At 37.8% G+C, this 27,751-nt stretch overlaps 1 protein-coding gene across 9 annotated transcripts in view; it reads right to left on the bottom strand.

The window, feature by feature from the left end:
* Positions 1 to 27,751, bottom strand: part of PTK2 (protein tyrosine kinase 2) — a 191,343-nt gene that overhangs the window by 66,343 nt on the left and 97,249 nt on the right. For all 9 annotated transcript variants that reach the window (XM_084510085.1, XM_084510080.1, XM_084510084.1 and 6 more), the window contains 6 exons: positions 26,359 to 26,446; positions 11,365 to 11,444; positions 9,747 to 9,809; positions 4,886 to 4,940; positions 884 to 1,024; positions 85 to 162 (listed from right to left, as the gene is read on the bottom strand). In XM_084510085.1, the coding sequence (XP_084366211.1) occupies positions 85 to 162; positions 884 to 1,024; positions 4,886 to 4,940; positions 9,747 to 9,809; positions 11,365 to 11,444; positions 26,359 to 26,446 (505 nt within the window). The remainder of the gene's footprint in view (positions 1 to 84; positions 163 to 883; positions 1,025 to 4,885; positions 4,941 to 9,746; positions 9,810 to 11,364; positions 11,445 to 26,358; positions 26,447 to 27,751) is intronic.

The following is a 27,751-nucleotide window of genomic DNA, read 5'->3' on the forward strand; positions in this document are numbered from 1 at the left end:
ATTCCTCTTTGTGTCAAGTTCAATTCTCAACAGGCCATGGCTGTTAACTCAGTAACAGAGAGAAGAAAACAGAAGTAGACTTACATTTGCACCCTTGTCTGTAAGGTAGCTGATTCCCTCTTCTGGGCCAATTGCCAGCTCCACCGAAATAATCCAGCTTGACTTCAGAATCGAAGGAGAAAGAGTAGAATTTCAGTGTGTTTAATTGAACACTATCTTCCCACATTATCCTTACAGTTTTTAGTAATTAATTAATCTCTAGAAGCTTCCAAACGTTGCAAACATTTTAAAATATATTAAAATCAAGTCATTCTATAAGTAGCAGAACTCCTAATGACGAGTTTCCTGGGGATCTGTTCTACGCAGAGTGAGTTGCCATGTGTTTTATCTTAGGTCTACATGAGAACTGAATGTTTCCTTTATTTCCTTTTCTCTCCTCATGGACATTGACGTTCATGTTCTAATTTCTACTTGAGTATCTATTTTCACAAAGTTTGCAGACTTAAGGTCCCCTTCGCAAAATTTGTTTGAAATTGGTAGAGATTAAAAGCCAGCAGAGGAAAATTTGCAAAACAGAAGCAGCTGAGGAGTCTCATTTCCTCAGGAAACCATGTTAATGACTACTCAATTTTCACAAATGAAGCACCAATAACAACATCTAATAAGGTACAACTCTTACCCTACTACGAAATGGTGCTTTTTAACAGTCAACTGAGAAAGTTCCAGATAAAATCAATAAATATAGTTTGTCGTTAACGAATTCCAAGGACTCTTCTCTACATCAAAAGATGAACTAAGCAAGCATTTAACTGTAGAACTAAGCAAAACCAATTTAATTTGTAACTACAACAAGTATTCTGGTGACTTGCATTCTTCTACTTACACCGAGAGCACATTTGAAGCATTCCTTGTCAAATCTATACACCGGGGAGAGGATCTCAAAGAATTTCAAAATACTTTCTTCTCTATTAAGGTTGGCAAATTGTCGAAACGTTTGTTGGATTAATTTTCGTAGTGTTTTGGCCTGTGCATGAAAATTGTAAAGAGTCATTATTTTAAATCTAGTCAGTGATGGTGCATTTTAAGAGTCTCATTCACTTAGTGTCACTAAGAATTCCTTTCAAACGATACCCTGAAAATTCTCAAGAAAAAAAAAAAAAGAGCTTCAAAATATAAATAACGTTTTTTCCTTTCAAATTCTTCTTGGGAATAAGATTATTTCTGCTATACTTTACAGAAGGAATCTCTAGCTAATAATGTTTTGATTAAATTACAGCAAAAGACAAGACATTAACCTTTGCAGGAACTATTTCTTCTACATTCCTCACTTCTCCCAACATCTTAACTGTCTACCAACAGAAAAGCACTGCCATCAGGACCCTACACCTTCTAATTTGCCTTAAATTTAAATCACCATTCGCCTATCTGGTACAAATACCTCAGCTGTAGCTGAATCTTAATCTCTCCATTCAAGTATCTTAGACTATCCATTACGTACTGGATTCTTAAAGTCTGATAACATGCAAAATAACTTTCCTATTAAAAAAAAAAAAAGAAAAAAGTAATGTAAAAAGGAAAATAAATATTTAAATTAAAAAGTAAAATATTTAAACTGTATTACATATCATTTTAGTAACTCTTTCCAGGACAGAAAGAACCACTTTGAAAGAGCAGTACACATCGTTCTTCTAATAGCCACACCATTTGGGACAATGAGATGGAGCAAGACACCTGTTACATGTCCTGCACCTAAGCATGTAGAGGATCCAAGCAGATTTTCAAGCAACCTTTTTTTTTTTAACGGGTAACTAAACAAAGACTTAGGAAAAGTGAAATATTTGCCTGTATGTAACACATATCCCTTGGGTTGCTGCCATCCATATCACAATGAAAGCAATCTGAGATGCAATCTCTTTAACACACCCCAAAATAGAACAAACAATCAAGAATCCCAAATGAAAACATCCTGACTAGCCACCAGAAAACACCCAGAAAAAGTCCAGTAGCTTCTCTCATCTGTCCTCATTATAAGAGCATAACGATGCTATTTAAGTAGCATACATGTAAGTAACTTGGGGTTTCATCACTGCTTACATTACTGCACAGTGACAAAATCTCAAAACCCAATCCTTTTTTTTTTTCCTTTTCAAAGCTTGAATGGTGTCAAAAGTGACTGAGTGGGACATTTAAAAAATTACCTTTGGTAACACCTATTTCTGGTATATCTTCCAACTAACACAAATAATAAAATGCAAAACCATGTGTGTTTTTTTCAACACGTCAAGGTTAAAACAGGAATTTCCATTGTTCCTCTACCAAAACGTATCTAACTTTCCTGTCGTAACAGCACTAAGGGTCTTCATTCTTCCACATTGCCTGAAACAGCTCCAGGCTCTGCGCAAATATAAACTTTCTTTTGACATTAGCACTTCCAGTCAGCTTAAGCATTAATTTTTAGGAATCCTTTAAAGAACATCCACTCTAAATAGGCAGATTTTTTTAAAAGTAGCATTAAGAAAAGAGCATTACAGCAGTGATCTAATGGTGCGGTGTGTTCACATACAAAATGACGATGAGTTTTGGAGCAATGCATATGTGGATGGAAAAAAAAAAACACCAAACAACTTAGATCAGCAAGTAAGCTTTATGTCATAAAGTGAACAGAGAAATCTGCCATTTTGTCAAATTACCCTGTCTGTATAGCAGAACCTTCTACCAACTGTTGTTCGAACCATTCCTCTGCCAAGTTGAGGATGCTGGGCAGGACAAAAAAGTGGCTCCTCCATACTGCACCCAGAGCCGTCAGCACTCAGGAATACCAGACCCTCCTGTGCCTCTATATTTTCCTATGTAATGGAGGTTAGCTCCCTTTTTTATAGAGAAAACTGGTATTAGGGAACTTAAGACCATAGCCTTACCTGGACAGCTGATAAAGACCAGGAATAATAAGAAAAAAAATCTGCTAAATGGAAGTTGTCCCAAGTAGTTCAGCCATGCAGTTTGTGAAAGATAGATTATTCTGCTCATGATTTAATTCACTGCCCTACTTTATCTTGACTTCAAGGCATAAGGGGAAGTATTATTTGGTTCTTTTAAGTCAATGAAGATGACTTGCTAGCTGCATATAATCTTCACCTTAACTTCAGATCATTAATAAAGCCTAAACATAGGAAGTCAGTTAGAAAAAAAAAACAACCTAATCCACAACAAAAGAGACATTTATGAGGAATACCTACAAATGACTTCAAGAGAAATGCATTAAAGAATTGCTCTTAAAATATTTCATAAGAACATTTTTTTTCTCTGTTATTTATCTGTTATCTCAAGGCATGCTCTGGAGTGGGAGAAAATCTGCAAACTAAAAAGAATCTGGCTTATATTCATTCCCCCCGCCCACTGTTGGTTTAGTGTAAGTAGCATTTTTATCCTGTGGTTTCCACATACATGATATATCGAGATGGATATATCAACAAATTTCATTAGCACTGCACAACGCTATAATTCTACCTCCCTAATAGAGAGAAACACTTTTTTTTTTTTTTTTTGCATTTCATGGCCATCAGGAGCCCTTCTCTGCCTGCCAGTTCAAAACTATTGGTCATCACAAAGTTAGTCATTTAATTATTTGAACGCATCCCAAATTATTTTTCATAGGGATTTCATTTTCATTAAAAAGCAGACCTGGTTTTCCTTCCCTTGCTTTTCTCTCCAGACATCCAACATTTTTTCATGTCTTTGCAAGTTTCTACCCAGCTTCACCTTCTGGCAATTCTTGCTACTTCTTTCTGTTATTTTCTCCATTTCATAATTTCTAAAGAGCAATCTTCTTTTGTTGGTCAGTTTTCTGGCTCCCTAATAACATTTTTCAAGGTAGTTTTTCATTCATTTGGGTCTGGAGCCTTTCACCACAATATCTCCCTCCAGCTTCAGATAATTGCTTGAATTTAAATGCAGAGGGATTACTTAAATCCACTTGACTTCATTACTTTCTGATGTTCAGAAGTCTTTTGAAACAAAACCCCTTCATGACAGACCTTTGCTGTTTATCCTCCCATTTAATTAACAATGAATAAACTTTCTAAATCTGAAGTTAAATTCTATTGGTAACTCCTCTACAAAAACATCACTGCTTACCAAAAGCAGCTCTAAAATAACCATTTATGATTTATATTTGCATATATGAACAACAGATGTATTTTACCACGGCAACCATATCAAGACAGCTACAGCTGTACGACTTCATGGTGACCATTCTTAACATTGCCTCCCCTCCCCACCTTTTCAGAACATGTAGGAAAAAATTTGCATTTTTTACTCTGGGAACATATGGACTTCAATGGAAGTGAGATCTGACTAACGTTTATAGTCTCAACGAGGATTAACATAAATGGAAATTGCTGGAAATCTTCCTCGAATGAGTTGGTTGCAGTCTTGAGCAAGGAAGGCAGGATTTGGTTCATCAAGCTGACACTAAAAATGTCTTTATATGACTTTTTTTTTTTAATATCCCCATCCTCTTTCTCCAGAAGTCTCATTTCTCTTTCAGAAAATAAGTTATTTGATGCCAGGGAATCTGAGGACTCGTTTTGAGCTTTTGTCCACCAGGCTGAAGAGGTAGAGGTGTACCTCTCTCACATCAGCTCAGCAGGGCCACGTAAATCACTATCAGTTCTTCCAGTCGCATGCTTATACTTGGCTATATGGATGTATGCCCTACCAATTTGATAGACAGCTTTGATATTTTTTCAGCAAGATACTACAACTACACACCAACTCACTTATGGCTATATATTGGAATTAATCATGCCATTTTCAGATTTCTGAAACAGATTTTTTTAGTTTTATTTTTTTAAAGTGACATAGAATTGAGAGGAATTAAAATTACCTTCACTGAATCTAGCAAACTCTTCGGAAAAAATCGTCGTAAACCAACATCTTTCCTGAAAAAAAGCACATATATTATAATAAAATAAAATAAAATGTCAGATACTGTATTGCTGTTTCTCAGGGTGTCTTTATTTTTTTAAACTTGTGTATAGTAAATGATTTTCATAGGAAAGTCCTTGACAATTTCAGCATCTCAAACACCATACCAGTAATATGCTAACCTTATCTACTCTACAGCAAGTGCAGAATTAGCAGCATTGTCTACTTTAAACTCAAAAGGATTACACATTTACAACAGGTACCTGATGTGGAAAGTGTATCATTTGAAATGTTGCCTTAGGCACAGAGAAGTTTTGTTAATAAAAACTGTTAATTGTGCATGTTCTAATAACTTAAATATTGAAAAAGCAGTCTTACAGCTTCATCAGCTTAGAAAGGGGTAATACAAAAATGACAAATTCTAACAAACAGCTATTGGAATTAAGTAGAAGATACAATATAAAGGAGAGGACCTCTCGTGCTATCAGCTCAGTAGGCATTCTGACCGTCTTTCCACTACTATGTTACCCATATAAAACACAATTTACATCTTTGAATTTCTACTGTCACTTTTTCCTCACATTGAGCATCTAATGTTACAATTTCCAGCTTTTTATTGCAAATAATCTCACTTCTTGCATCCGTATGTCAGGATCCTAAATCTGTGAGCTTGGCTTCTGCAAACTAAATTACATCAAGCTACCAAATTACATCACTTACAAAGAGGCTCAGTCATCCACAAGGAGTGAATATTTTTGTGGCTTAGGTGTGCTGCACCTACCGTATGTTTAACATATATATGTATGACTACAATAAAAAAGAGCTTAGATGCTGGTGGTGTTGGTGCTGAAGGAGATTATTATACAGGCAGGTACATCAAATACTGCATGACCACAGACAAGTTGTACACACGTTAGCAGGAAATTTGCATTACAAAAAGGAAAAATTGAAAGAAAAAAAAATGTAAATAGGAAAAGGACTTAAATCCTTGCCTCTCAAAGGTATTAGTGACAACTTTATTTAAAAAAAAAATGATCAAAAGGTTGCAACCTTTTTTAAACAAAGACTGCATTCAACTTCTGAAATGAGTATGATGGCTTTCCATGACTGCATGCTTTGCAGAATCAGACACGTAACTGGAATTTTTACATTTGGCAAAGCTGTTAGCCAGCTTGAGAAATATAGTATACATTCACTGCTGCCTAACGGCACAAGAAAAAAGCCAAAATTAAAGTCAATATAAAAAGCTTGCTCAAAATAATAAAGCGGGGTATTTTTAAAGCTCTCTAAAGACTAGTCTAGAATTTTATAAAACATACTAAAAACATCCTCCACCAAGAGGAGCAGAATGTTCACGCACAGCAGTGAACACTGGCATCTGTGCAATGACAGTAAGCTGAAAGATGATAAAACTTTCATAAATGTTAATTCCTTTGCTGCGTTTCTTCTCAAATGCAAATGATATGCGGTTTATCATCCCACACAGTTAACTAAGTCTAACACACCATTACCATCTAAATAACATGCAAAGACATTTTGACAAGGAATATATTAGTCTAACATTAAGCGTTTTAGAGAGAAATGGTGTTTTCAAAAATTAAGCACCCTACATCTCTGCTGTATCACTCATCTTAACAGGACTGCAACACCTGGCTGTGCCACTCGGATTCAGCTGGCTGCTAGGAGGTGTGGTTTGTAAGGTCTGCATGCAACAAATTTGGAAGAAACTCTTATGCAGAATACAACGAAACACAGCTCTTAATTAAATTTGTTAATAAAGTATGCTAGGCTAGGCTGCAAATTTATTTACTGTAGGAAAATTTAACCTAAGGAGCACAGAGATTTAATGCCAGGGTCAACAACAAACAATGGGTACCTATAAATAAGAGAAGTATTATAAACTGGAGCACACAAACAGCTCTTTAAACAACCCTACAAACTCTTTCCTCTCCCTCCACAGCTGCACTACGTGGGGATAAACCACAACAAATCAGTCCTCCCTATTAAGAACTCCAACATCTATTTTCTGATTGCCAGTAAGAAATAATTTGCAGGGAGATCCCTGTTCATACAGTTTCAGCAGCTTTGTGTTTAACCCCATCTACTCCATCCTACTTGTGGACATAAATGCGAAATTATTATTTTTTTTTCATGTATAAACTTCAATAGGATTAATAAAACACCAACTACAAATAGATGATACTGCTTGTCGTATACTGATAAGCAGCTTCAGGCAGGACCCATCTTCATTTTTATTTTTCATCTCAATTAAAGTTACATCAAAAAAGTAATGTTAGATTAACATAATAGACTTCAACATGCTCTTTACAAAATTGTGGATGCAGCTGTTTCTTCATATGGCTCCCATTTGTATCCTTGTAATTATCCCTGTTCCACACTAACAGGCTTCACATTTATCATGAAAAAATTCTTCTTTCATTACATGAAGGCCCAACTATTAAAGGCTACTTAACAGTTTGATTCTATCTACCATTTCCCATCCAGATTTGGTCTTGTCTGAAAATTTGATCAAAGATGAATATACATCAAATAGACATCTGACAAAGACAGGCAAGAAGCAATCACACCGAATGCAAAAAAGTGCTGTTTAAAAATTGCACTCAGCTGGTTAAGTGCCTCATGAAGTACTAAAAGTAGCAAAAAAAAAAAAAAAAAAAAAAAGGAGAAAGAAACAAAAGGCCTCACTTGAGAGATAAATATTAATTGTATAAGAAAGCCTTTATAGGCTAATTAAGGTGATAAGATCAAATGGGTACATTTTGGGGATCACTGGCACTTTTTGCACATTCTCACAACCTCATAATTATCTGCAGCCACTTTAAGATGCTTTTATCCTCCACCTCTCCTAGCTGAATCCCATACAAAACACACTTTGTTTCTTGAAGTGCACAATTCAACATCTCTTTTTTTTTTTTTTCATGGCATTAAGCTTTTCCATTTTGCACATCATGGTTTTGCTTCATTTTCTTCCTGGATTTCACAGCAGCAATTACGTTAAAACCTACCAGAAGAGTAACTGTTTGGAAAACACATGCATTGCAAGAGATAAGTCATTGTTAAAATGGAAGCAGACCCATGCTGAGTCCTACAGGAGCTCTTACCTGTTGTAATTCTTAATTAATACTTGTGTCATCTGTTATAACCCTTGTTTCCTTTGTCTCATGGCTTCCCAAGTTATTAACCTCATTACTAACATCTGTACTTCACAAGTTGCCAAATAACTGTCTAAATATTCTCAAGTTCTTGCTGAGTTTTATATAGTATTTTAGCCTTTTCTAACTGTTCATGCCGTTCATCTTTATTAGTCCTTTCTCATTTTGTTATGAGTTCCCTCACCCAGCACTTTTCTACTGGTGACTATGACAAAAAACTGAATTCCTTCAAAAAAATAAAAAAATAAAATGAAAGCAGAACTTCAGAATGGCTGCACAAACAGAGGAGCATTATATAAATTCAATTTATCCTTCTGAATTAACAGAAGAACAACTGTTTTCCATTTAAAAAGATTGAAAACAGTTGGGTTTTTAAACCGAGGCTGTCTCTACCATACTCAATCTGGAATATCTATTTCTGAAGACTAATTCACAGGTTCCAACCACAAACAAATCTAAGCAGAGTCAAAAAGCCAATATGGGAGCTCTGCCACACTTCTCAGCCACTTTTGAAAGTTTAGGTCTCACCACTTTGCTCAAAAGCCAACGTTAGACAAGGGGACCTAGAAAATCCTGGCTGTGTGTTCAGTACAACCAACTGGGTGCATTAATTAAACAGAAAAATCTCCTGCCACAGTATGCACATGCAGCAGGGTCCATCTGCAGTAAGAAGTCTGAAGATAGGGAAACTTTTGAGTGGAGCATCTGAGGAGGGTGTTATTGTTGCAGCCTAACGAGCAGGCAATTCCCAACTTATCTTTACCCATTAAAACTATATGGTTTCCTCAAAACACCTTATAAATATTCACTGTGAAGAAGATACTGATACTCCAAAATACTCTTAATATCACTCCTCTACAAGTCAGCACACTTGTTTTATTAAAAATAGTATAAAAATACAGACTTCATTGCTACATCTAATTCTATGTTATGCTGTAGAACATATTTTCACAAAGATAATTGATGAGCTCAATGGACTACATATGTATGAAACACAGTTCCACTATATTAACACAAATAAAACCTTCAAAAAATAAAAAAAATCTTCAATCCCTAAAACTTTACGGAATTTGGATTTATTTTTTTTTTTGACTGATCCCAATCTACTATACACCGTGATTAATCCTCCAAAATATTTTAGTATAAAGATGCTTCCTGGTCATCTTAAAATTGGTGATACATAAAATAAATGATCAACTTGTTAACTGCAATTCAGCAAGTCCACCTACTTAGCAAATAAAAGGAAAAAATGATACCTCAAGCGTTTTGGGCAATTCAAACTTTACCACAGATTACTCACAACTGAAGAATGCAGCCACGCACAGAAAATCATTTAGAAACAAGCATACCTTAGAACTAGACTTGTTGATCCCACAGACACTAGTAAAATTGGAAAAAAAAGATCATAATAAGCCTCATGATTGAGTTCAAACAACTCCAACTTTATTTCCCTATAGCAGTTGAATGTGCTGTTCCTACTTCCATGCTTTGGTTGGTTTCATCAACCTTTTCTTATTTAATGCACTCAAAAATCTCAACAATCTTCATGAAATAAAAAATAACAATGGAATCTTTCTTTCATGGACCTGAATTTCATTTATCTGATTAAGAAACAGTTCAAACCTCCAGCTGGAACACAATACTTACTCTAACACTTCATAGTTGGACTTCTTTTCTAATGCATTGCCTCTCATCTCTCCATAGGATCTCCTGAAGGCAGGAAAAACATTTGAAAGCAACAATTATTGCAAAACCCAACTTAAAACTACAATATCAACACAGTCAAATCTTTCAGAGACTTATTCTTAGAAAGCATTTGCAGAATGAATTCAAATATAAGTATCAGTACCTTATTAACCTAGCTCAATACAACAGATTTAATTTGGGGGGGACAAAATAATTTCAGGCGTGGAACATTGCATGGGACTGTATGCACTGCGTTTTCAGAACCACGTTGACCTAGCCTAACTTTTAAAAGAAGCTATTTAAGCTCTCCTTCAGCAGCTCATTTCCACCCCTCCCAGTATCTCCATCCTTACATCTCCAACAGCATTTGTGTCTGGGCACGTAACAGGGAGAACCAGAGGAAGGGGCAAATGATAAGAGCCAGAAGTTTCAATCCAGAGATGTTCAAATCACCAGCTCAAAAAATAAAAAAATGTGAGAATGAGTGGCTGTTGTAGGGAGAGGACAACGTGGGGCCACTAAGACTTAAAATAAGTGTTTTAGTAGTCATCTACTAGAAATGCCCCACTGAGGTGAAAACGTGCTGAGTGCTGAAGAACCACAGCAGAGCCATGGAAAGCAGGATTTGGCTGACAAAATAATCATGGATTATTATATTCATTGCACATTTTGAAACAAGGTACTAGTAGTTGTGCCAGCGTGGAAGGATATGCAGGTACACAAACAATTTATTTTCTCTGGGACTACCAGCAAAACTTACAGCAAGGACATAAGGTTTTCCCTAACAGTGCCCAGGCAATTTCACAGACCTAAATTCTGTTTTATTCTGCAGAATTACAGTTCAAAGGATACTTATTCTGTGCTAAGAAGTTTACATTTGCCATTAATTTTTTTATCAGTTTTACTGCTTTCCTAATGTCCCTGTGTGAGACAACAGTGTAACTAAAGCAAATGTTTCAGGCTGTGAATTCTCCATAAATTAGCAAAAAACAAAACAGGCGTTTCAAAAGCTGTGCTGGGAACTCTCTCAAGGATCTATTAATCTGATAAACTTATCTTTATTTTCCAGCTGTCTATACAGTTGACAAGAACCCGCCCCCCCAAATCCCTAAGATTTAATCATTTGAAACCAGTGCATTAAAACTGAGTAAATGGAGAGAGACAAGGTAGCAGCATTTATCTTAAGCATTATTTAGCTGTAGGATTTATATATTTATTCTTATTTATAGATGCATAATGACAAGACTGTTTGCTAAGTAAAACCATGGATGCATTTTTCTTTTAATGTATATCATTGTCCTCTACAGGTTTTTGGAGTATTCAAGTAAAAAAAACAATCCCAAGAACGCAGTATCAAGAGGTAATCAAAATTTTATAAATAATTTTAATCTAAAGATCACCAGAAATTGGTAACAATGCGGCCTACACAGTTTGTCTTCCAACTACTTTGTAGCAAAAAGTCTGATGATGTTTTATTCAGCTACATCGGCCAGAGATCTGTGAACTACAAAGAGTTTCAAAATTAATGTAGATATTCTACCAGAAACATGCTGAATAATAAATGAAATTATTGGCTTACCTGATTTCAAGGCAACCGAGTTTCAAAGCAATTTCCTGGTCCACTTGATCTGCTATTTCTAACATATAGTCGTTTTTCACCTACAGCAAAAGAAGCAGGTACATATCACAGACAAATCAGTTCAGTGCTGATACAGATGAAAATGCTGCCCAAACATCTTTGGGATAAACCTATTTTGGGTTTAACTTTTTTGGAGTCTTTACTTACAGTGCACAGAAAGAAGCCATATTTATATTATCCACAAATGAGCCGCATTTTTGTAAGAAACTTATTTCAACTGCAATGAACTTGGTAAAAAAAAAATAATCTACATCAGTATTACTTATGCTTTATTAAATTAAATGAAAATCTTCAAAGTATCTGAGCACACGGTCACCCCTGATTTTGAGATACATCAACGTGTGCTCTACTCTTGAACCATTTTGGTCTACAGTTTTTAATTTTCTAGGTGCATAAAATGTATAAATGTCCATGCATTGCTGTGAAAATAAAAATAGTTGTAAGTAAAAATAGCAGCATGTGAAAATCATGTTCTATACTGACTTGAAATAATGTTTGAACTAGCAACTAGAAGAAACAAGCATAAGTAGATGGGTGCTATCTACAGTAGGAAAGCAAACAGGCCAGGAGAGTGCTCCAACAGAGAAACCAAATGCTATGTTTGGCCATCGTCTTGGCTCCTGAAAATGATGGTTGGGCCAAACCAGTGCACTTGGAGCACTGGGGGCACACAGCGTCCCCACCACACGTCCTGGACCTGTTTCATTTACCAACATCAGCATAGGTAGCAAGAGCACTTTTGGGGTAGTACTTTCACAACACTGTGATAAGTCATTTGTACAGTTATTAATAAAAAGGACAGAGAGAGGGAACAGAACTAGTGCTGAAGAACTTAACTCTTCAAAACCCATCTTCCACGCAACAGACATTTTTTCACCAGTAAAAATTTTACAGAAGCATAACTTTTTTTTTTTTAATAGCTCACATTATGATCTATCTCATGAGATCATAAACCTGCTGTTGTGATCCTAAAGCCTCTTGTTCCAGAAAGTCCTGAATTACTAGAAATATCAACACGACAACTGCAAATCAAAGAGGAGATTATACACCATGAGAAAAATACACTTCATGCAATGTTTTTTGAGTGATTCCAAGTTGTAAGAAAAACTATTTCATCCTACCACTATTTCAAAACTACCACTACGAAATTCATGGATTATGAGATAAGGAAATCCAGCTGCAGATTCAACAGCTGGAGGTCATCTCAAGGCAACATCTGCCCAGTAAAATATTACCATGCAGCAGTCCCCCCCACCAGTGTAACAGCTGGATCCAGCCCGAGACTAAAGTGCAACAAATGCAGGAGATTTTCCTAGATATAAAGTACATGAACATTTTTAATTTGTTACTGAAAGATGGTAAAGAAGGAACATGATAACTACATTCTCACTCTTACCCAGTTTATTACAAAAGCTGCAACATTAGGAAAAAGCTTCTTGCGTTGGGACTCAATACACTGACAAAACAGTGAGTTTTTAATCGTTCTTAATTCAATTCTAACATATTAGAGTTGACGATTAGAAAGAAGTTAAAGACTTAACTAAGTGTCCTTCTGCATTATGTAGTTTGCAAAGCATATACACATATGGAAATATAATCGGTGTTTTGTGCTCCCATGGTAGTAATACACAAGATACGTAGAATTAACGACTACTTCTTTCTTCGTGAAGTTTACAGGAAAACAAAACAAAACCCTCTTGTATTTGATTCCTGTTTGAGTTTTTCTGGTAACATTTACCAAGATTTATCTGATTAGAGGTTAAAAACCCCAGCACCCAAAAACCACAGGCTGCATATATCTGATAAGTACAATGGCTGAAAGTGATGCAAACTCGGAGAGAGATGCCTCTTCCGGGAAGTCAAGATGTTTTGATTCTGTATTTTCATTCAAAGCCACGAAGGTTTCTGTGCAAAGAGTCCTACGTGTTAGCCAAGTAAACAGACATTGCTCAAATGAATGAAGTATCTAATTTGCGAAGTCATATACAAAAAAAAAACCATCAATTAGAAGGAACGGTCAGTTATATGACCACAGATACCACCTACAACATGTGTTATATTGCCATCTACTTATTTATATTTATAGAGTGGATATATTCCATTCATTTCAAAGACACTGCAGATATTTTCTGAGCAGTCCCAGCTCTCAGCCTCTCCTCACAGGAGAGATGCTCCGGTCCCTTCATCATCCTCATGGCCCTTTGCTGGACTCTCTCCGCCAGCTCCAGGCCTTTCAAAGTCATTAGAAAGCCTTTCCAAGCTCTCCAAGCTCTTTCCAAATACCTCTCCAAGGTATTTGGAAATCAAGGAATTTGGGCACTTCTCACCAGCCCGTACTGCTCAGCATCATGAAGTGCCAAAGCAGGAAGAAGTATGTAAATGACAAAAAAAAGAAAAAAGAAAAAAAAAAAGATTTTGAGCAGTACTTCTCTTGGCTAGTATCTACGTTCACTCGTCATTCTACTGCAGAATTGCACCTGTGTGCGATGGTGTAATATTCCTCCATGGGAAAATCTTCTGTTTCCAAGGTTTTGTTCAACTTTAAATCAGAAGTACCATCTAGACAGCGGCACAATGTAAGTATTTAAACAGAAAATTAAATTAGAACTTCTTTTCATCAGTTGGACTATGAATCCAGTCCTGCACTAAAACTGTCAGTCCCAAGCTCAGAGCATTTAAATAGAGAATATAATTTTCAGACTCCTGTGTTATTACCATAATCAGCCTCTGCAGTACTACAGATGGCAAACAGCAGGCTGGTACTCCCAGTCTGCAGGTCTGCATGGGGATACAAGAAAAATAAGAGACAAACTGAAGAGGCGAACTCTAAGTGAGTTCACTTCCTATATGGATGCCTGTATTCCAGAAATGAATCAAGTTAAGAAGAGCTATAACCAACTTACTTCTCATTTATATCATTCATAACGAGGTTTAATGAACTTTAATGGCACTTTAAATACAACCTTTCGTTTCAATCTCCTACCTTTTCTAAGCATTCGCCTTTATGGATAGTCCAAATTACTTCCCTGAAGACACTACCATACCTGTTCACGAAATCCCTCACCTAGCCTGCCTTACGTCCACCCAGATCTACCATTCATCATCTAACTCACTCACTTTTAATTATTTTGTTAAAATACACATCCATTTTTGAACCATTTCAACAATTTCGCATCACCAGCAGATTTCACAGTGCTGTTACCTACCCCTTCCTCAAGGCCTTTGCACCACAAAGGGCCTGCCTGTGGCAAAGCATTTTCTCAACACTGCCATACAAAATTTCCCCTTGCAGACACGATGTTGAAGCTACTAGAATATATGATGATCAAATTTTTATTCGTTTATCTTCACAGCTCATTGCCTGGCGGATCCCAGTACTGAAATAATTCATTTGTTAAACTAAACAGCTCAAGAACATCTTCAGTTTCATACAAACAAATTTAAAAATGCTGCTAGCCTCAAGTAACTCGTAGTCCATAAATAAATATGCAACATTAACCAAACACTTAACGCTTGGGTTTTCTTTCCCCTTGCCCTCTGGCTTGGGAGCTTTCACAAATTCCAGTCATGTTTTCCCTGCCCGACTCTGCAACTACAAGCACCAGAACTCAACAAAAATAATTTAAAAGCCCTCCTGATCTCGACAATTTGGCAGGAAAAATAAGCATTGTGAAAATCCTCAGCTTATTTGCAAGACAAAAGTGAGGCATTTTCACCGTATTCTAATAGGCAGGCAGATATTTGCCTACTTGACTGCATAATTTTGTTAGTGTGACAAGCAGAAAAAAGGAGGTTTTCTGTTTTGCACATCCCAGTCTGGAAGAGATGGACAAACACGGATATTTCACAGAGGTGGAGTAAATCAAGAATATTCCCATATCCTCACATTTCAGCTCGAAAGAGACTCTTGCCTGCAGGTTTTCTATACGTTTTTTTTTCTGAAGTTCTTTGGTGATGTAGAGTTTCAAGTCTGTCAAAGCCACCCCAGTATTCAGCTGGAAGAGTCGAATAAAAATGCCTTTATCTGCATACAAATGGACATGAAAATACAGGAAAAAAACACCTCTCCAATTTTCACAAGTGACCAATGTCAGTGTTCACAAAATCAGCTATGACATCCTCTCATAGAAATGAAGAGCCGCACTTGATTATCGTAACACGCTGCATATTCGTCTGTTTATTTTTATTTTTAATCTTTGGCAAGTGTACAAAGTCGTACAAACTTCAGAAAGCCTACAGCCATAATCTTGCGGTCTAATTCGATCGAACAACATTGTATTAGAGATAGCAAAATGTAATAAATTGATAGGTGGAATTAAATTCCTGCTTTTTTCAGAAACCTGTCTGCACACATTCTTCTTTAAATTTCAGTGAGAAGGAAAAAAAAAAAGTAGATTTGATTTCTGCTCCCAGAATATTAATGAGAGCTTCTCTTATCGCCTTTTACTGCCTATTCTCTTTGAGATCCATGCATGAACTGAAGCTCACGCACAGACTGGAGACGAACCTTGCAAGACTTTCAGCATGTTTTGCATAACATCAAGGAAAGAGCTGAGCAAATATTAAATAGAAGAGACACAAGAGAGAATTCAATGGCAATTAAGTGTGCTGCCACAAAGCAATCAAATAGTTTTCCTCCAAGTCTTTTGTGTTTGCTCAGTTATGACTTTTATTATTGTTGTTAATGAAGTTAAATGAGAGAGATGAGTGTTTTTGTGTTGTTTTTTGATTTTTTTTTTTTAAAGAAAAAGGTGTTTATTCTTAAGAGCAGAAAGCCTAAAATATATCTAAAAACCACAAAACATTCAACTCTTGACATATTAGATGAATTCGACTAGTTTTTCCTGGTTATTAGCAAGTCAGAAATACATTAAGAGGAAAGATAACTCCTGATCTGTGGTCCTTGGAGATATCACAGAATCACAGAGTTGTAGGGGTTGGAAGGGACCTCAAAAGATCATCAGGGCCAACCCCCCTGCCAAAGCAGGTTCCTCAGAGCAGGCTGCCCAGGTAGGCGTCCAGACAGGCCTTAAATATCTCCAGAGAAGGAGACTCCACAACCTCCCTGGGCAGCCTGGCCCAGTGCTCCGTCACCCTCACCGTGAAGAAGTTCTTTTGCATGTTGGTGCGGAACTGCCTGGGCTCCATTTTGTGACCATTGCCTCTTGTCCTGTCCCCACAAACCACTGAAAAGAGGTTGGCCAAATCCCTCTGCCTCCCACATTTAAGGTATTTATAAACATTGATGAGATCCCCTCTCAGTCTTCTCTTCTCAAGGCTGAACAGGCCCAGGTCTCTCAGCCTTACCTCACAGGGAAGATGCTCCAGGCCCCGTATCATCTTTGTGGCCCTCAAATATGATACCGTTATATCCCAACTCACGTTCCCCCTCAGCACTGCCCTCCTCCTAGACATGTGCAGACCTCTAGTTATGGCTTAGAAGTTCAGATATATCCTCCTGGAGGAGGGCTGAAGAGTATGTACCAAGATCTCCATACTACTCAAGGATGTGAAGTCTCGCTGCTGTTGCTCTCTTCCCCATTTTAGTGGCTCAACATGTGAACTCTCCAAAGGCTAAACCAGAAAAATGCCTAGTATGCTATTTAATTTACCTAGTTTACATTATTTAATTTACCTAGATTGTAAGAGAACACTAATTTAGATAAATAAGCCTCACAGACCTGATTTTGAAAAAGCCACAAAAAAAACAACAACAACGAGACAACCACGAAAAAGCAAAGCAGCAACCCATACCAACTTCTACCAATCCAACAAAGCCTTTGAAGTACTCCTCCTAAGCTGGTATGATGCTTTTATGTTGGTTTACGTTGCCTGTAACACAATTGTGTTTCCACGTACAATTTCCATTCTTGCCCACTGTGCTTATCTGACCTTGCGGAGGAAACTGTATTGGAAAAGAAATTTTAAAGGAGGATAAAGAAAAAAAGAATTTCTTGCTGCAAATTGCGGTGTCGACTTTAACCACCTCTTCCCTTGGATTTGTTTGAAAATGTTCCAACAAGTTTAAATCAGGTTTATGGGCAAGCAGGTGTACACTTCAGGTGTAAAGGACCACGTAGTATAAAGGAAATTCAGACTACTTCAAACTTCTAGATGAGTACTACAATCTGAGTGTTAACGTTACTGTACCTGTATTTGCCCCCTCACAGGCTGATGAGTAAGAATTTAAGCACAACCTATGCTTCATGTTCTTAAGCTCTTGCTCATGACAACTAAAGTCTACTGCAATGAAGGGACGAAATATGTGAAAACCACCGCTGCGAAGCAGAAATGCACTTCTCAGAGGTAGGAAAAAGTCTTTTACAGGCCCTGATAAAATAAAAGGTGGAACAAAACTGAGAACCCATGCAATGTGCACTGCCTATCAATAAATATGTGGTTAGAAAGGGCAGTAACATTTAAAACAAACAAGAATGTCAAAGTCCAACATAATCCTAAACCACAATTTATTTGACATATGAATGTCCTGACATTCAGCTAGAATTCCCTTTTAAAATTATTATTACTATTACTATTATTTGTCCTCACCAATATTCACCTTCTGTTCTCAGCAATGTATTTTTATCACCAATACTCTTCATTGGTTGGCCAGAGCACAGTTATCTGTTAGGTTTTTAAGTCTTTTCAACAATAAAAGTTCAAAGATAGTGTGAAATCATAACAAAAGGAGGTGAACATTAAACCACAAGCTAATAAGCTTTTTCCACGAGGAAGACAGGCATGCAAACAAAAAGCCCAGTTTCTCTGGACCAGTTTCGTTTCTGATGTCAGACTTTTAAAATATTTGTTCTTTTCCATGAATGGACAAATTACTGATGGTGTAACTTGTAAACTTCTCAAAATTTACTAGGAAATAATTGGCACTTTGCTAGCTATCTCAATGGCTAGCTATGAATGGTTCCAGCTGGTACAATTAAAAACAAAAATTGGAGACAGGGGAAAGCCCATGTTTGTGAAGACGGAGAAATTAGAGAATAGCCCTGTGCTAGCACACATGATCTAAGAAGAAATCTATCACGGGTCTCGTATTTTATATACCAGCTGCTACTTTCAAAAGCCATCTGCTTCATTTTTCTGCACACGAGTTTTTGATGCAGCTGCAGTATTTCAGAACAACGTTCACTCGGGCTGACAAGCCATCCTGCCAGTGCAGTTCATAAAAACACCATGTGGGATTGAGATTTCTTTATTAAGAACAAGAGTAAAACCACTCTGAACTGAGTACTGAACTCTTTCCAGGAGTTTAGAAATTTTTAAAAAAAGAGCCTACTTCTTATGTCTTAACAATATACTTTCGGTTTAAATTTGTTTATATCCTAAAAAAAAAAAACCTATAAAATACAATTATCAAACTTTCTATGGAGTTTTCTTTTCAGGTATAAATACTGTGAATATTCCTTACTTACAATGCTATTAAAAGCTGGCTAAAAACGAGCAAATACCAATAATTATCCTCTGCGCTGGCTCTCCCATCTCATTTAATGTTACCAAGGCATTTCCCACAGGATGATCTCCAATTTTTCAGGACAGTTTAAAATTAAGCAATCTATTTCTCCTGCTATACTTTCACTGCGTGTGACCTACTTTTACAACTTAGGTTTTTAATTTTATTTATACATATGTTTTTTGGGGGTACCAATTGTCTTCTGCACTCCCATTTAGTAAGCAGCACAGGAGTTGTCATTAGAGTAGTTTAACGAAGCGTGGAAGACAAAAATTAAATTACATCACTTTCTCCTTAGGCAATGTGTTCTGTCCACAGATTTTCAGCTGGTGTTTTTATGTTTGTCATTCAGAAATTAGTACCTGTGGTTGGTTAGTGACATCTGCGTTAACAAACACAACTCTCCTCGTTCTCTTCCTCTACTTACAATAATTATTTCTTCTTTTTAACAGCTTAGGTGTGTTCTAGCTCCTGTGTTTAGAGGTTTTAAGTTTCTGAAAGGTGTTCAGGTCCAGAATACATCAATGCATCAGTCTGCAAAGCTCATCTTCAGCAGCTAGTTATGTGCCCATGACAAAAAGCGAAGCACATACCACATTTCTTTTCTCTGAAACCTGGCATTAAAAATTAACCAAGTTACTCAGTGTTCACATTCTGATCGTGTTTTATTTCCTACTTACTGCAGGTAGCCCACCTAAGTCCACCACAATCCATGTCACCGCTCTTCCTACCAGAAATAATCATCTCAAATATTGTGTGCTTTCGGTTGTAATCTGCTGTGCAACGTAAAATAGACTGCCAAAAAGCTGTAGCACATCCTGGGAGTGATAAAGCATTAGATGAATGTGGAAATGTCCCGCTCTGTAATTGTTTATAATCACAAGACTGCAAAAGGAGATGGCTCTGCACTGCATACTCAAAATAATCAAACTGAGATACAACTTTGCCTGGAGAGAGTAAGGCCCCAACCCACATTGCTATAGCTTCAGAAATCTTATGCAAAATTAACCCTCCAAGATTTGTGCCTCATCTGCTTTAAATGAAGTACCATATGCACAAAAACCCAAAGCAGGCTTCTAATGTCATCAGTATTTTAGAAGCCTCCTTAATAATCATAATGGTAGACTTTAAAATGCACACAGGAGGAAAAGGCATATGTGGGAGCTCACTGCCCCTATTTACCCATCCGATAATATTAGACTTATTATAGAAACTAAGGCTACATTAGGGAAAATTAAGGCTTCAAACCTTTTCTCGTGGAGCTAAAAGCACAGATTCGGTGTCAGGATAACATTCATTTGCCATCTGCCCTCAGCTGCTCCTCCTCTTCATCTTCCAAGGTCACAGTCTCTACATTATCTAGAGGTGATCTTTGACATCTCTAACTAATTTTGGAAGCTCCTATGTTAATAATAAGGGCATTAGAGGTAGGGAGAAAAGAGAAAAAAAAAAAGCAACTTCTGACGAGGCATTGTTTGGGACAGAATGGCTAAAAATGATCCCTTCTGTCAGAGAGGGCTGATCTCCAGATGTCACCGCAATATCCACTGCTGCTCGGAGATCTTCGATAAAGTAGGACTATACACTTGGGAGCCATAGAGCACTCAACCTACTAAGCACGCCTTGCTAACAGCTCATTTCATACTCCTCCCCTCTGACACACGACTTTGCTTTTCCAGATCAAACGAGTCCAAGGATCAATGTGATTTACATTTCGGTTGTCTGAGGGATGTTATATACCCCATAACCCGCTCATCACAATGCCATTTTGTTCAGGACACTGGGAAAGATGCACACACGCACCAATATGTGAAAATCTGTGCTATTTTCAAGTTAACAGCCACTCACATACGACCGAAAGCAAGCCCACCACAAGCACTATTTTCTCCACTTCTGTTGACAGGTGGAAGTTTAAAATCAAAGACGTCCTTTTCCTTCAGGCTGCGCTCGACTAGTGAAGAAGGATTTAGGAACACAAGCATGTTTCACATTCCTGGCACACGGCCCTGCTAACAGAAAGCAGACGTTTGACACGGAACATTTGGAAGATGCAGAAGCAGCGACGCACCCGAACAAACAGCAGGACCTGCAAGAACATCGGCGCAGTTACAAGACCGTAAATCAGCCGTTATAGGGAAAAAATGAGTACTTTATGAGGAATTGTGAATTTCAGCAATTTCAAGAAACAGACCCCTGTAAAGGGTACCTCGCTCATAATTACTTTTACAAGCTGTAAAGAGCAGACAGGTGATGTTCACTTAGATTTATCTTTCCACTTTCTAAGCAGCTGCAATTCTTACATTTATTACAGTTCGCCTTAGGGCACAGTTTTGTGTGTCAACCATTAACTCTTCTTGAAGGATTTTATTTTATTTCCAACAGAATGCTAATATAAGGAACAATGCAAGCTTTTTCCTCCCATGTCCTTGATTCTCTACAACACTTTTACTATCAAAGTCATTTGCTTTAGGTCTCCCCTATTTTTATTACAGTATAAGAGATGCTGGTATCTAATTAGGTTAAAGAGTCTAATTCCCAGCCTGCAATTCAAATTATATCTCATGCACCAAACCCTTATAAAACTTTAGTCGTTATTATAGCAATTGTCCCGACTTAAAAATCTCTTTCGTTTCCCCCAAAATGTTGGGGGACAGATTATAAAAATGGCATTTTATTTGCATATATTTCTCTCGAATAAAGAGAGAATTTTCATTTAAGGAAATTTCATTTAAGGAAATGCATTTAAACTGGTAACTTCACAAATGCTACAGCAACAGGACCAAAAAATCCCATTGCCCACAAGAAACCATCTCATTTTTCTTTATAATACAGATTTATGCTTTTTTAAATCAGAAAACTACCAGCGCTTCTTTTCCATTTTTTTTTTCATTTGTTATGAAAACAAATCTGCACTGTAATTGCCAAGTGAAGCAAATTCAGCTCTGTCTTTCCAGAGCATCATGTAGCTGCCCTAACTTTGAGCTCACCCTCCTTCTGCTTGCAATTCCTCCTCTTGTGCATTACATAAAGTTTGCCTCATTTTAAAAAGCAAACCCAAAACAAGTCCTATGGTCTCCTTTCTCCGATAAACGGACACCTCCAGGGCAGCTCCACGCCATGAACTATAAAAGACAGCATAGAGAAAATTTGTACGTTTATAAAAATGACTTTTTCCTATTCTTTGGGATCTAAAAGCCCCCAAAAGTTACAAATCTGTTGGAAGCACAGGGACAGCAACAATGGGACAGCTGATGCCCAAGAGCTGGTTACCCCCCACTCTCATCCAGATGCTTATTCCCTTTTCATCAAGGGATAAACCAGCTCCAATTACGGGGGCCTAACATGTTATTCAAGGATAACCGTGGGCAGGCTCTTGTCCCACAATCAAAGGCAGGCGGTTCAAGTAGCTTACGTCTGATTTTAATTATATGAATGTTTTAAAAATCTGTATTCTAGCTTGATGTGAGACACAGCTTTCGGTCCTTGCTCAGCTATTAAGCCTGTACCACCTCCCAGCAGCGTTATCCCTGGACCACAGGGAGAGGAAGACACTTGCAATGATTCCCAACCAACACTTCATTTTTAAAAAGGAAATTGAAATGCTCCAAAAAGAACAAGAAAAGCGTGAAGTGTAATTTTCCTGACTCGTTTCAATCCAGTTTTTAATTCTCTTTTCATACACTGTTTCATCTGAAGTCTTCTTTAAAATCGGTATATTAAAAAATCATAAAAAATAGTTGAATTTATCCTTTTGAGATTTACAGTATCAGTTAATAGAAAAAAATACTTAGTGTTAAGAATTCATTTGCAGTAGTTTTCCTCAGCAATCCTGTGTACTTGCTGTTTAAGGGGTTCGGGGTGGGTTTGGACTTGACCTTGTTTTGGATTTGGGTATCCAACACGACAGGACACAACTGAAGACGGGCACATAAAGCCAGTACAGCATCTGCAGACTGCGTGGTCAACCTTAAAAATGGCACCTCCTGATTTTTGACAACTTAATCTCTCAGTTCAAACACCACTGGGTGGGATGAAACTTGCCTGATTTGGCTGAAATTGCAAGCAGTTGGGTGCAAGGGAACAACACAGTCAATGCAATATCACCAGCTAAACGTGCTTCTACTTCAAGAAAACACCTCTGTAGACCTGTCCTCCACTACCTTTGCTGCCTTTTGAACAGACCAGGAAAAACAGTGAAAAAACAGAAAATTCAAGCACAAATCTGGCCTGGGCATCACTCTTCACCATCCCCAGACTCAGCCTGAAACCCAGACACTTGGACAAACCACACGCTATTGATGTAAGTCTGACTAACTCTGACATTACAAACAAGTCACAGCATTTCCTCCCCCCCAAAGTATTGATCTGAATCCTTTGCTATACAGCTTGCAGAACAGGGGCACTCTTGTGAAAGGTCTCATTAAGTGCCCTGCTTTTATACTCCCAATTAGGACCGATTACGCCCACTGCAGCTGGCAGAGTGACTGCCACTGACTGCGAACGGCTCCGCTTGCAGCGTCTTGGTTTCAACTCCTGGCAATAAAGAATATGTGATACGAAAAAAGGTCACAGCATCCTCAATGTAGTCAAACACAAGAAACAAAAAAAGATTTCACGTATTAAGAACAAGCTGAAAAACTTAAATGCTTGCATCAATTTATACAGGCACGCATCGAATGAATGGGAGAAGTCATGCACGTGGGGTGGCAAATGCGAGCCAGTTTGCAGTTCGACAGCCTGGTTTGGTTCAACTGTATGAATAAATTGTGTCTGTTGACAGCAATTAAGGTAATATTTTGTCATCTTTACTAATGTTCTGGGCTTTTGTGAAAGACGGGGGATCACTTGAGGACTTGGTCTTGCCCAAACTTTCAGGTTTGCAATGATACCGCTGCTCTGCAATTAAAACTCACAAAAATAATTGCATGACTTCTAAAATCCATGGACTTTTCATAGGTGACAGAAGCCACCAGCTTTATTTTCCTTCTCCATGACCTTTTTAATTTGATGTTGTACATTTTTAATCAGCCAGACAACATGTGTTTAGATGTTATCAAGCCAGCAACAGGTCCTCAGCCACGTCTTGAAAACAAAGATTTAGTCACGGGCAGCATCTGGTCCCCCAAATCTTTTTTTTTCCTCATTTAAAACACACAAGGTAAGACCTTGTTCAACTTTTACATCCATTTGAATCTTAAAACTACTACTTTGGCTTTTATTTTTTCTTAATTCTCTAACTGGGCCCTACAATCATTACCTTTAATGTAGTAATTTCTGTGCTGAACCCTCCTGATATCCGTGCACGCACATATAATTTAGATGTGCTTTGTTCTTGCCCATACACAACATGCTGTGTCTGATGACACAATGTCTGATTGTGAAGGGTGAGCTGTGGCTAGCAGAAAAGAATACTAAAATGTTGTGGGAATGACAATTAGAGACAAAGTGAAAAATTCCTTCCACGTCCCTCCCTGTTTTAGATCTGTTTTATGCTGCAGCGTTATTGCTCAAAACCTTTTCCTGCTTTCTTTTCCTAAGTCAGTGGGGTTACCTTACCAGATAGAAGTCATTGTTCTGATTTAGCAAGAAGCCAAGTGAGAATTATGGAGCGAAACAGAGCCAGGGACAGAGTTTGATAGGTCTGAAAGTTACACACTTGATTTGCATGACAATAGAGACCCAAATACCTTGCAGGACCCCAGAAGGAAGAACAGTGACTTTTGAAGAACTGGATTCAGAAATGTCTCCTGATAACATGATGAAGAAAGGGGAGGAGAAAAAAAAAAAGCGTGGTATGCAGAGTAAGGAGACAAGAACCTCTGATTTTCATTTGGTAATTGGCAGAACTGAGATTCAGGGTATCATCAGATACATGCAGCTGTCTGTCTTCTTTGCACATCAGTTCCTGCACAGCTTCATAAGCCTTCCTGCTATTCTCAGACATTTGTACCTGTTTATAATGATTTCTCCAAATTTAGTAAAAGCATCTTTGTTTACAAGTATCCCTCTGGCACTTTCAACTCCTTGCTTGAAAGAAACGGTCCTGTGAGGCACGCATGAGAAGCTGCAGGCTTGCAGTGCCACTGTTTGCAAACATAACAAATCTCTATATACCAAGAAAAAAGAATAAGTACACCACAAGGGATTGAAAAGACATAGCTGCTGCCCTGCCTAGGGCTGAATTATGGGATTAAAAAAAAAATAATAATCACAAAACCAAACATAACTGTGTGTTTTTACCCAGATTTGGGCTGTGACAGCCAGGTGAGTTTTGTCACACTACAATAAAAGGGGAGCAACCTGGGGGAGTTCTCCTGAACTCTTCCCACCTGCTGAGCAGACGAATGATGGAGCTCAGGGAACGATTCTGGAGCTCATCACCCACTTTTGCATTATGGAAAACAAAACCTTCATATGTTTAAAGCCAGTAAGAAGAAAGTCACTTGCTGCTAAAGTAAAAAGGAACACGATTTTGTTGCTTCTGCCAGAACCCCCGGCAATACAAAAAAGTCCAAGCATATGTCACAGATTGGTTGAACTGGAATGCTACGTCCAGATAAGCACTGCAGTAGGATTATTGCCTTCTCAGGTGTCAACTCCAGCACACATCAATTTTGTTACACATTAAAAAAAATTACAGGTCATTTACCTAAGGCAGTAACATATGTGTGTACAATAAAGTGTAACAGATGTTTAAGAAATTAATGCCAATTAGTAGTAATTCCCTATACTGACTTAAGATGAAGGACTGGACAGAGGGGCTGATTATATTTTCATCTTTCTAGGATCTTAAAGAGAAAACTTAATCAGAATTACTGTCTCCTAGATCCTCATCTGTAAATGTAAGAGGACGCTGCCTATTCACAAGGGCAGGGCAGTCCCATGGTTTGCCCCAGCTCCAGTTATATCCTAATTTTAGGTGATGTTGCTCGAGAATTATGGCATGCCCCAAGCAACTGACCTAAGATTGGGATATTTCTGAACCTGGCAGATGCCCTGTTCTCCTGCCTCTCAGTCCTACCTTATTCTGTCTCTATTATGACATAACGTCTCGTAAGAAGTCTCATAAACTGACACCTCTTAAATGATTTAGATTAAAACTAAGATTCCATATAGTAGTAGAAACTACTGGTTAGAAGTGTAACATACAAATGTATCTGGTTTACAAAAAAGCCACCATTAATAACAGAAATTGTTAAGCACTAGCAGTATTTCAGTGCATGAAGGCAGACATTACACCACCCAGAAACTCAAAAAGACCAACCTAACATGTAGCAAATCAGTGACAACAGCAGAGTTACAAGAAAATGCTCATCTCTTCAAAGATGCCATTGTTGGTTCCTTTTGATTTATATATGATTAGATTTTTACCAATTTATGTTTCTGCAACAATACATTACCCACGTAAGCAATGCAAGAATTTCCCAAACTGATGCCAGCAAAATAGAAAGTAGCAGAACTGAACGTACCTGCTGATAGAAAAAATTTAAAGTTGGTTTGTCCTCGGTGAACTGGTTTAGAAATCCTTTTGGCAAATACCGAATTCGTAGTTCATACCTGAAAAAGCAAGAAAGAGTTGAGATGAGAAATCATCAAGAGTTCCTCACAATTAAAGACAGCCTTCAAAGGTAGTGCAAAACAAAGATAAAATCATAAACTATGGGGAAATTGACTCTTTTGACCACTCAGAAAACTAAAACAAGGGCAGAAAGTACCCAACATTTCCTAAAAACCCTTCCATGGGACCTTTGTATGGAAGCTAACCTAAAATCCTGGTGCCCTGCCTTCCCAAAGCTTCAGGAGGGAACTGAAACACAAGGACTCAGTGGATATGTGATCAGGACCACATCCATGGGAAGGGTGAACCCAGAGAGGTGATGACAGCAGGTCACCAGCCATAAACACTGGCACAACCACTGCCAGAGAATTTATCTCTGGTTATCAGCAGCGTGATTCTCCACGCACAGATCCCAAATCCTCCAGACAAAACAAGGGTGTGCTGAGGGAAAATAGCTCAGCTCCTTCTTGGATCCAGTACTGCAATGTCCACTTTTGAATTGCGCCACAGGTTTAGAAGGGATTTACCTGTAAAAAGGTTTCCTGCTTCCTATTTCATCACTAAGCAGCAGCAAAAGCTGAATGAAGTGGTTTTCAACGTGGCAGTCATGTACAAGCTAACAGTGCATAATGGGTGACATTCAGATTTCCCCTTGATTCATGATACACCAAATTTCTACCCCTTCTCAAAGCCTCTACTTCTATTTCTAAATCCTAAATTTAGCATTATTATTTGTCCTGTGGCAAGAGCTAATGATGTTTGACACATACTGCATTCCTGCCATGCAACCCTGATAATAAATGTACTCATCCCTCTAGGGCAAGCATCCCTCTACTTTCTTTTAGGCAAGTAATTGGGACGCCCATGAGCAGGGTTTATATGGGGCTACGAGGAGTCCTACACAACAGACTTCAAAGAGAAGCTGCAGGGTTCTTCTTTGCTTTGAAATCACTGGAAATACGTTGTCTAGTTAGAAGTCAAACTAAGGAAAATATTTAGAAACTGGAAACACACGCAGACATTGTACACAAACGAGGAATATTTAGAATTAAGGGTTTTCTACAGGACAGCAAGTCGTTCTGTGCACAGAAAACTACATTCTTAAACCATCTTCAGGCTGTAGGATATACAAGAGATGGAGGACACCACCAGGCAGAAGCGAGAAAAAGACCCAAAGTCACATTTAATGAGTCATTTTTTGAGAGTTTGTCCATTTCATGATACATAGAGATACCTGGTTATTCACTGGAATTTTAACTATAAGGCAAATTGTACCTATTAGTGTATAAGTGCCAAGGAGAGAA

This window comes from Aythya ferina (assembly GCF_964211825.1).
Source record: "Aythya ferina genome assembly, chromosome: 2".
Classification (NCBI taxonomy): Eukaryota; Metazoa; Chordata; class Aves; order Anseriformes; family Anatidae; genus Aythya; species Aythya ferina.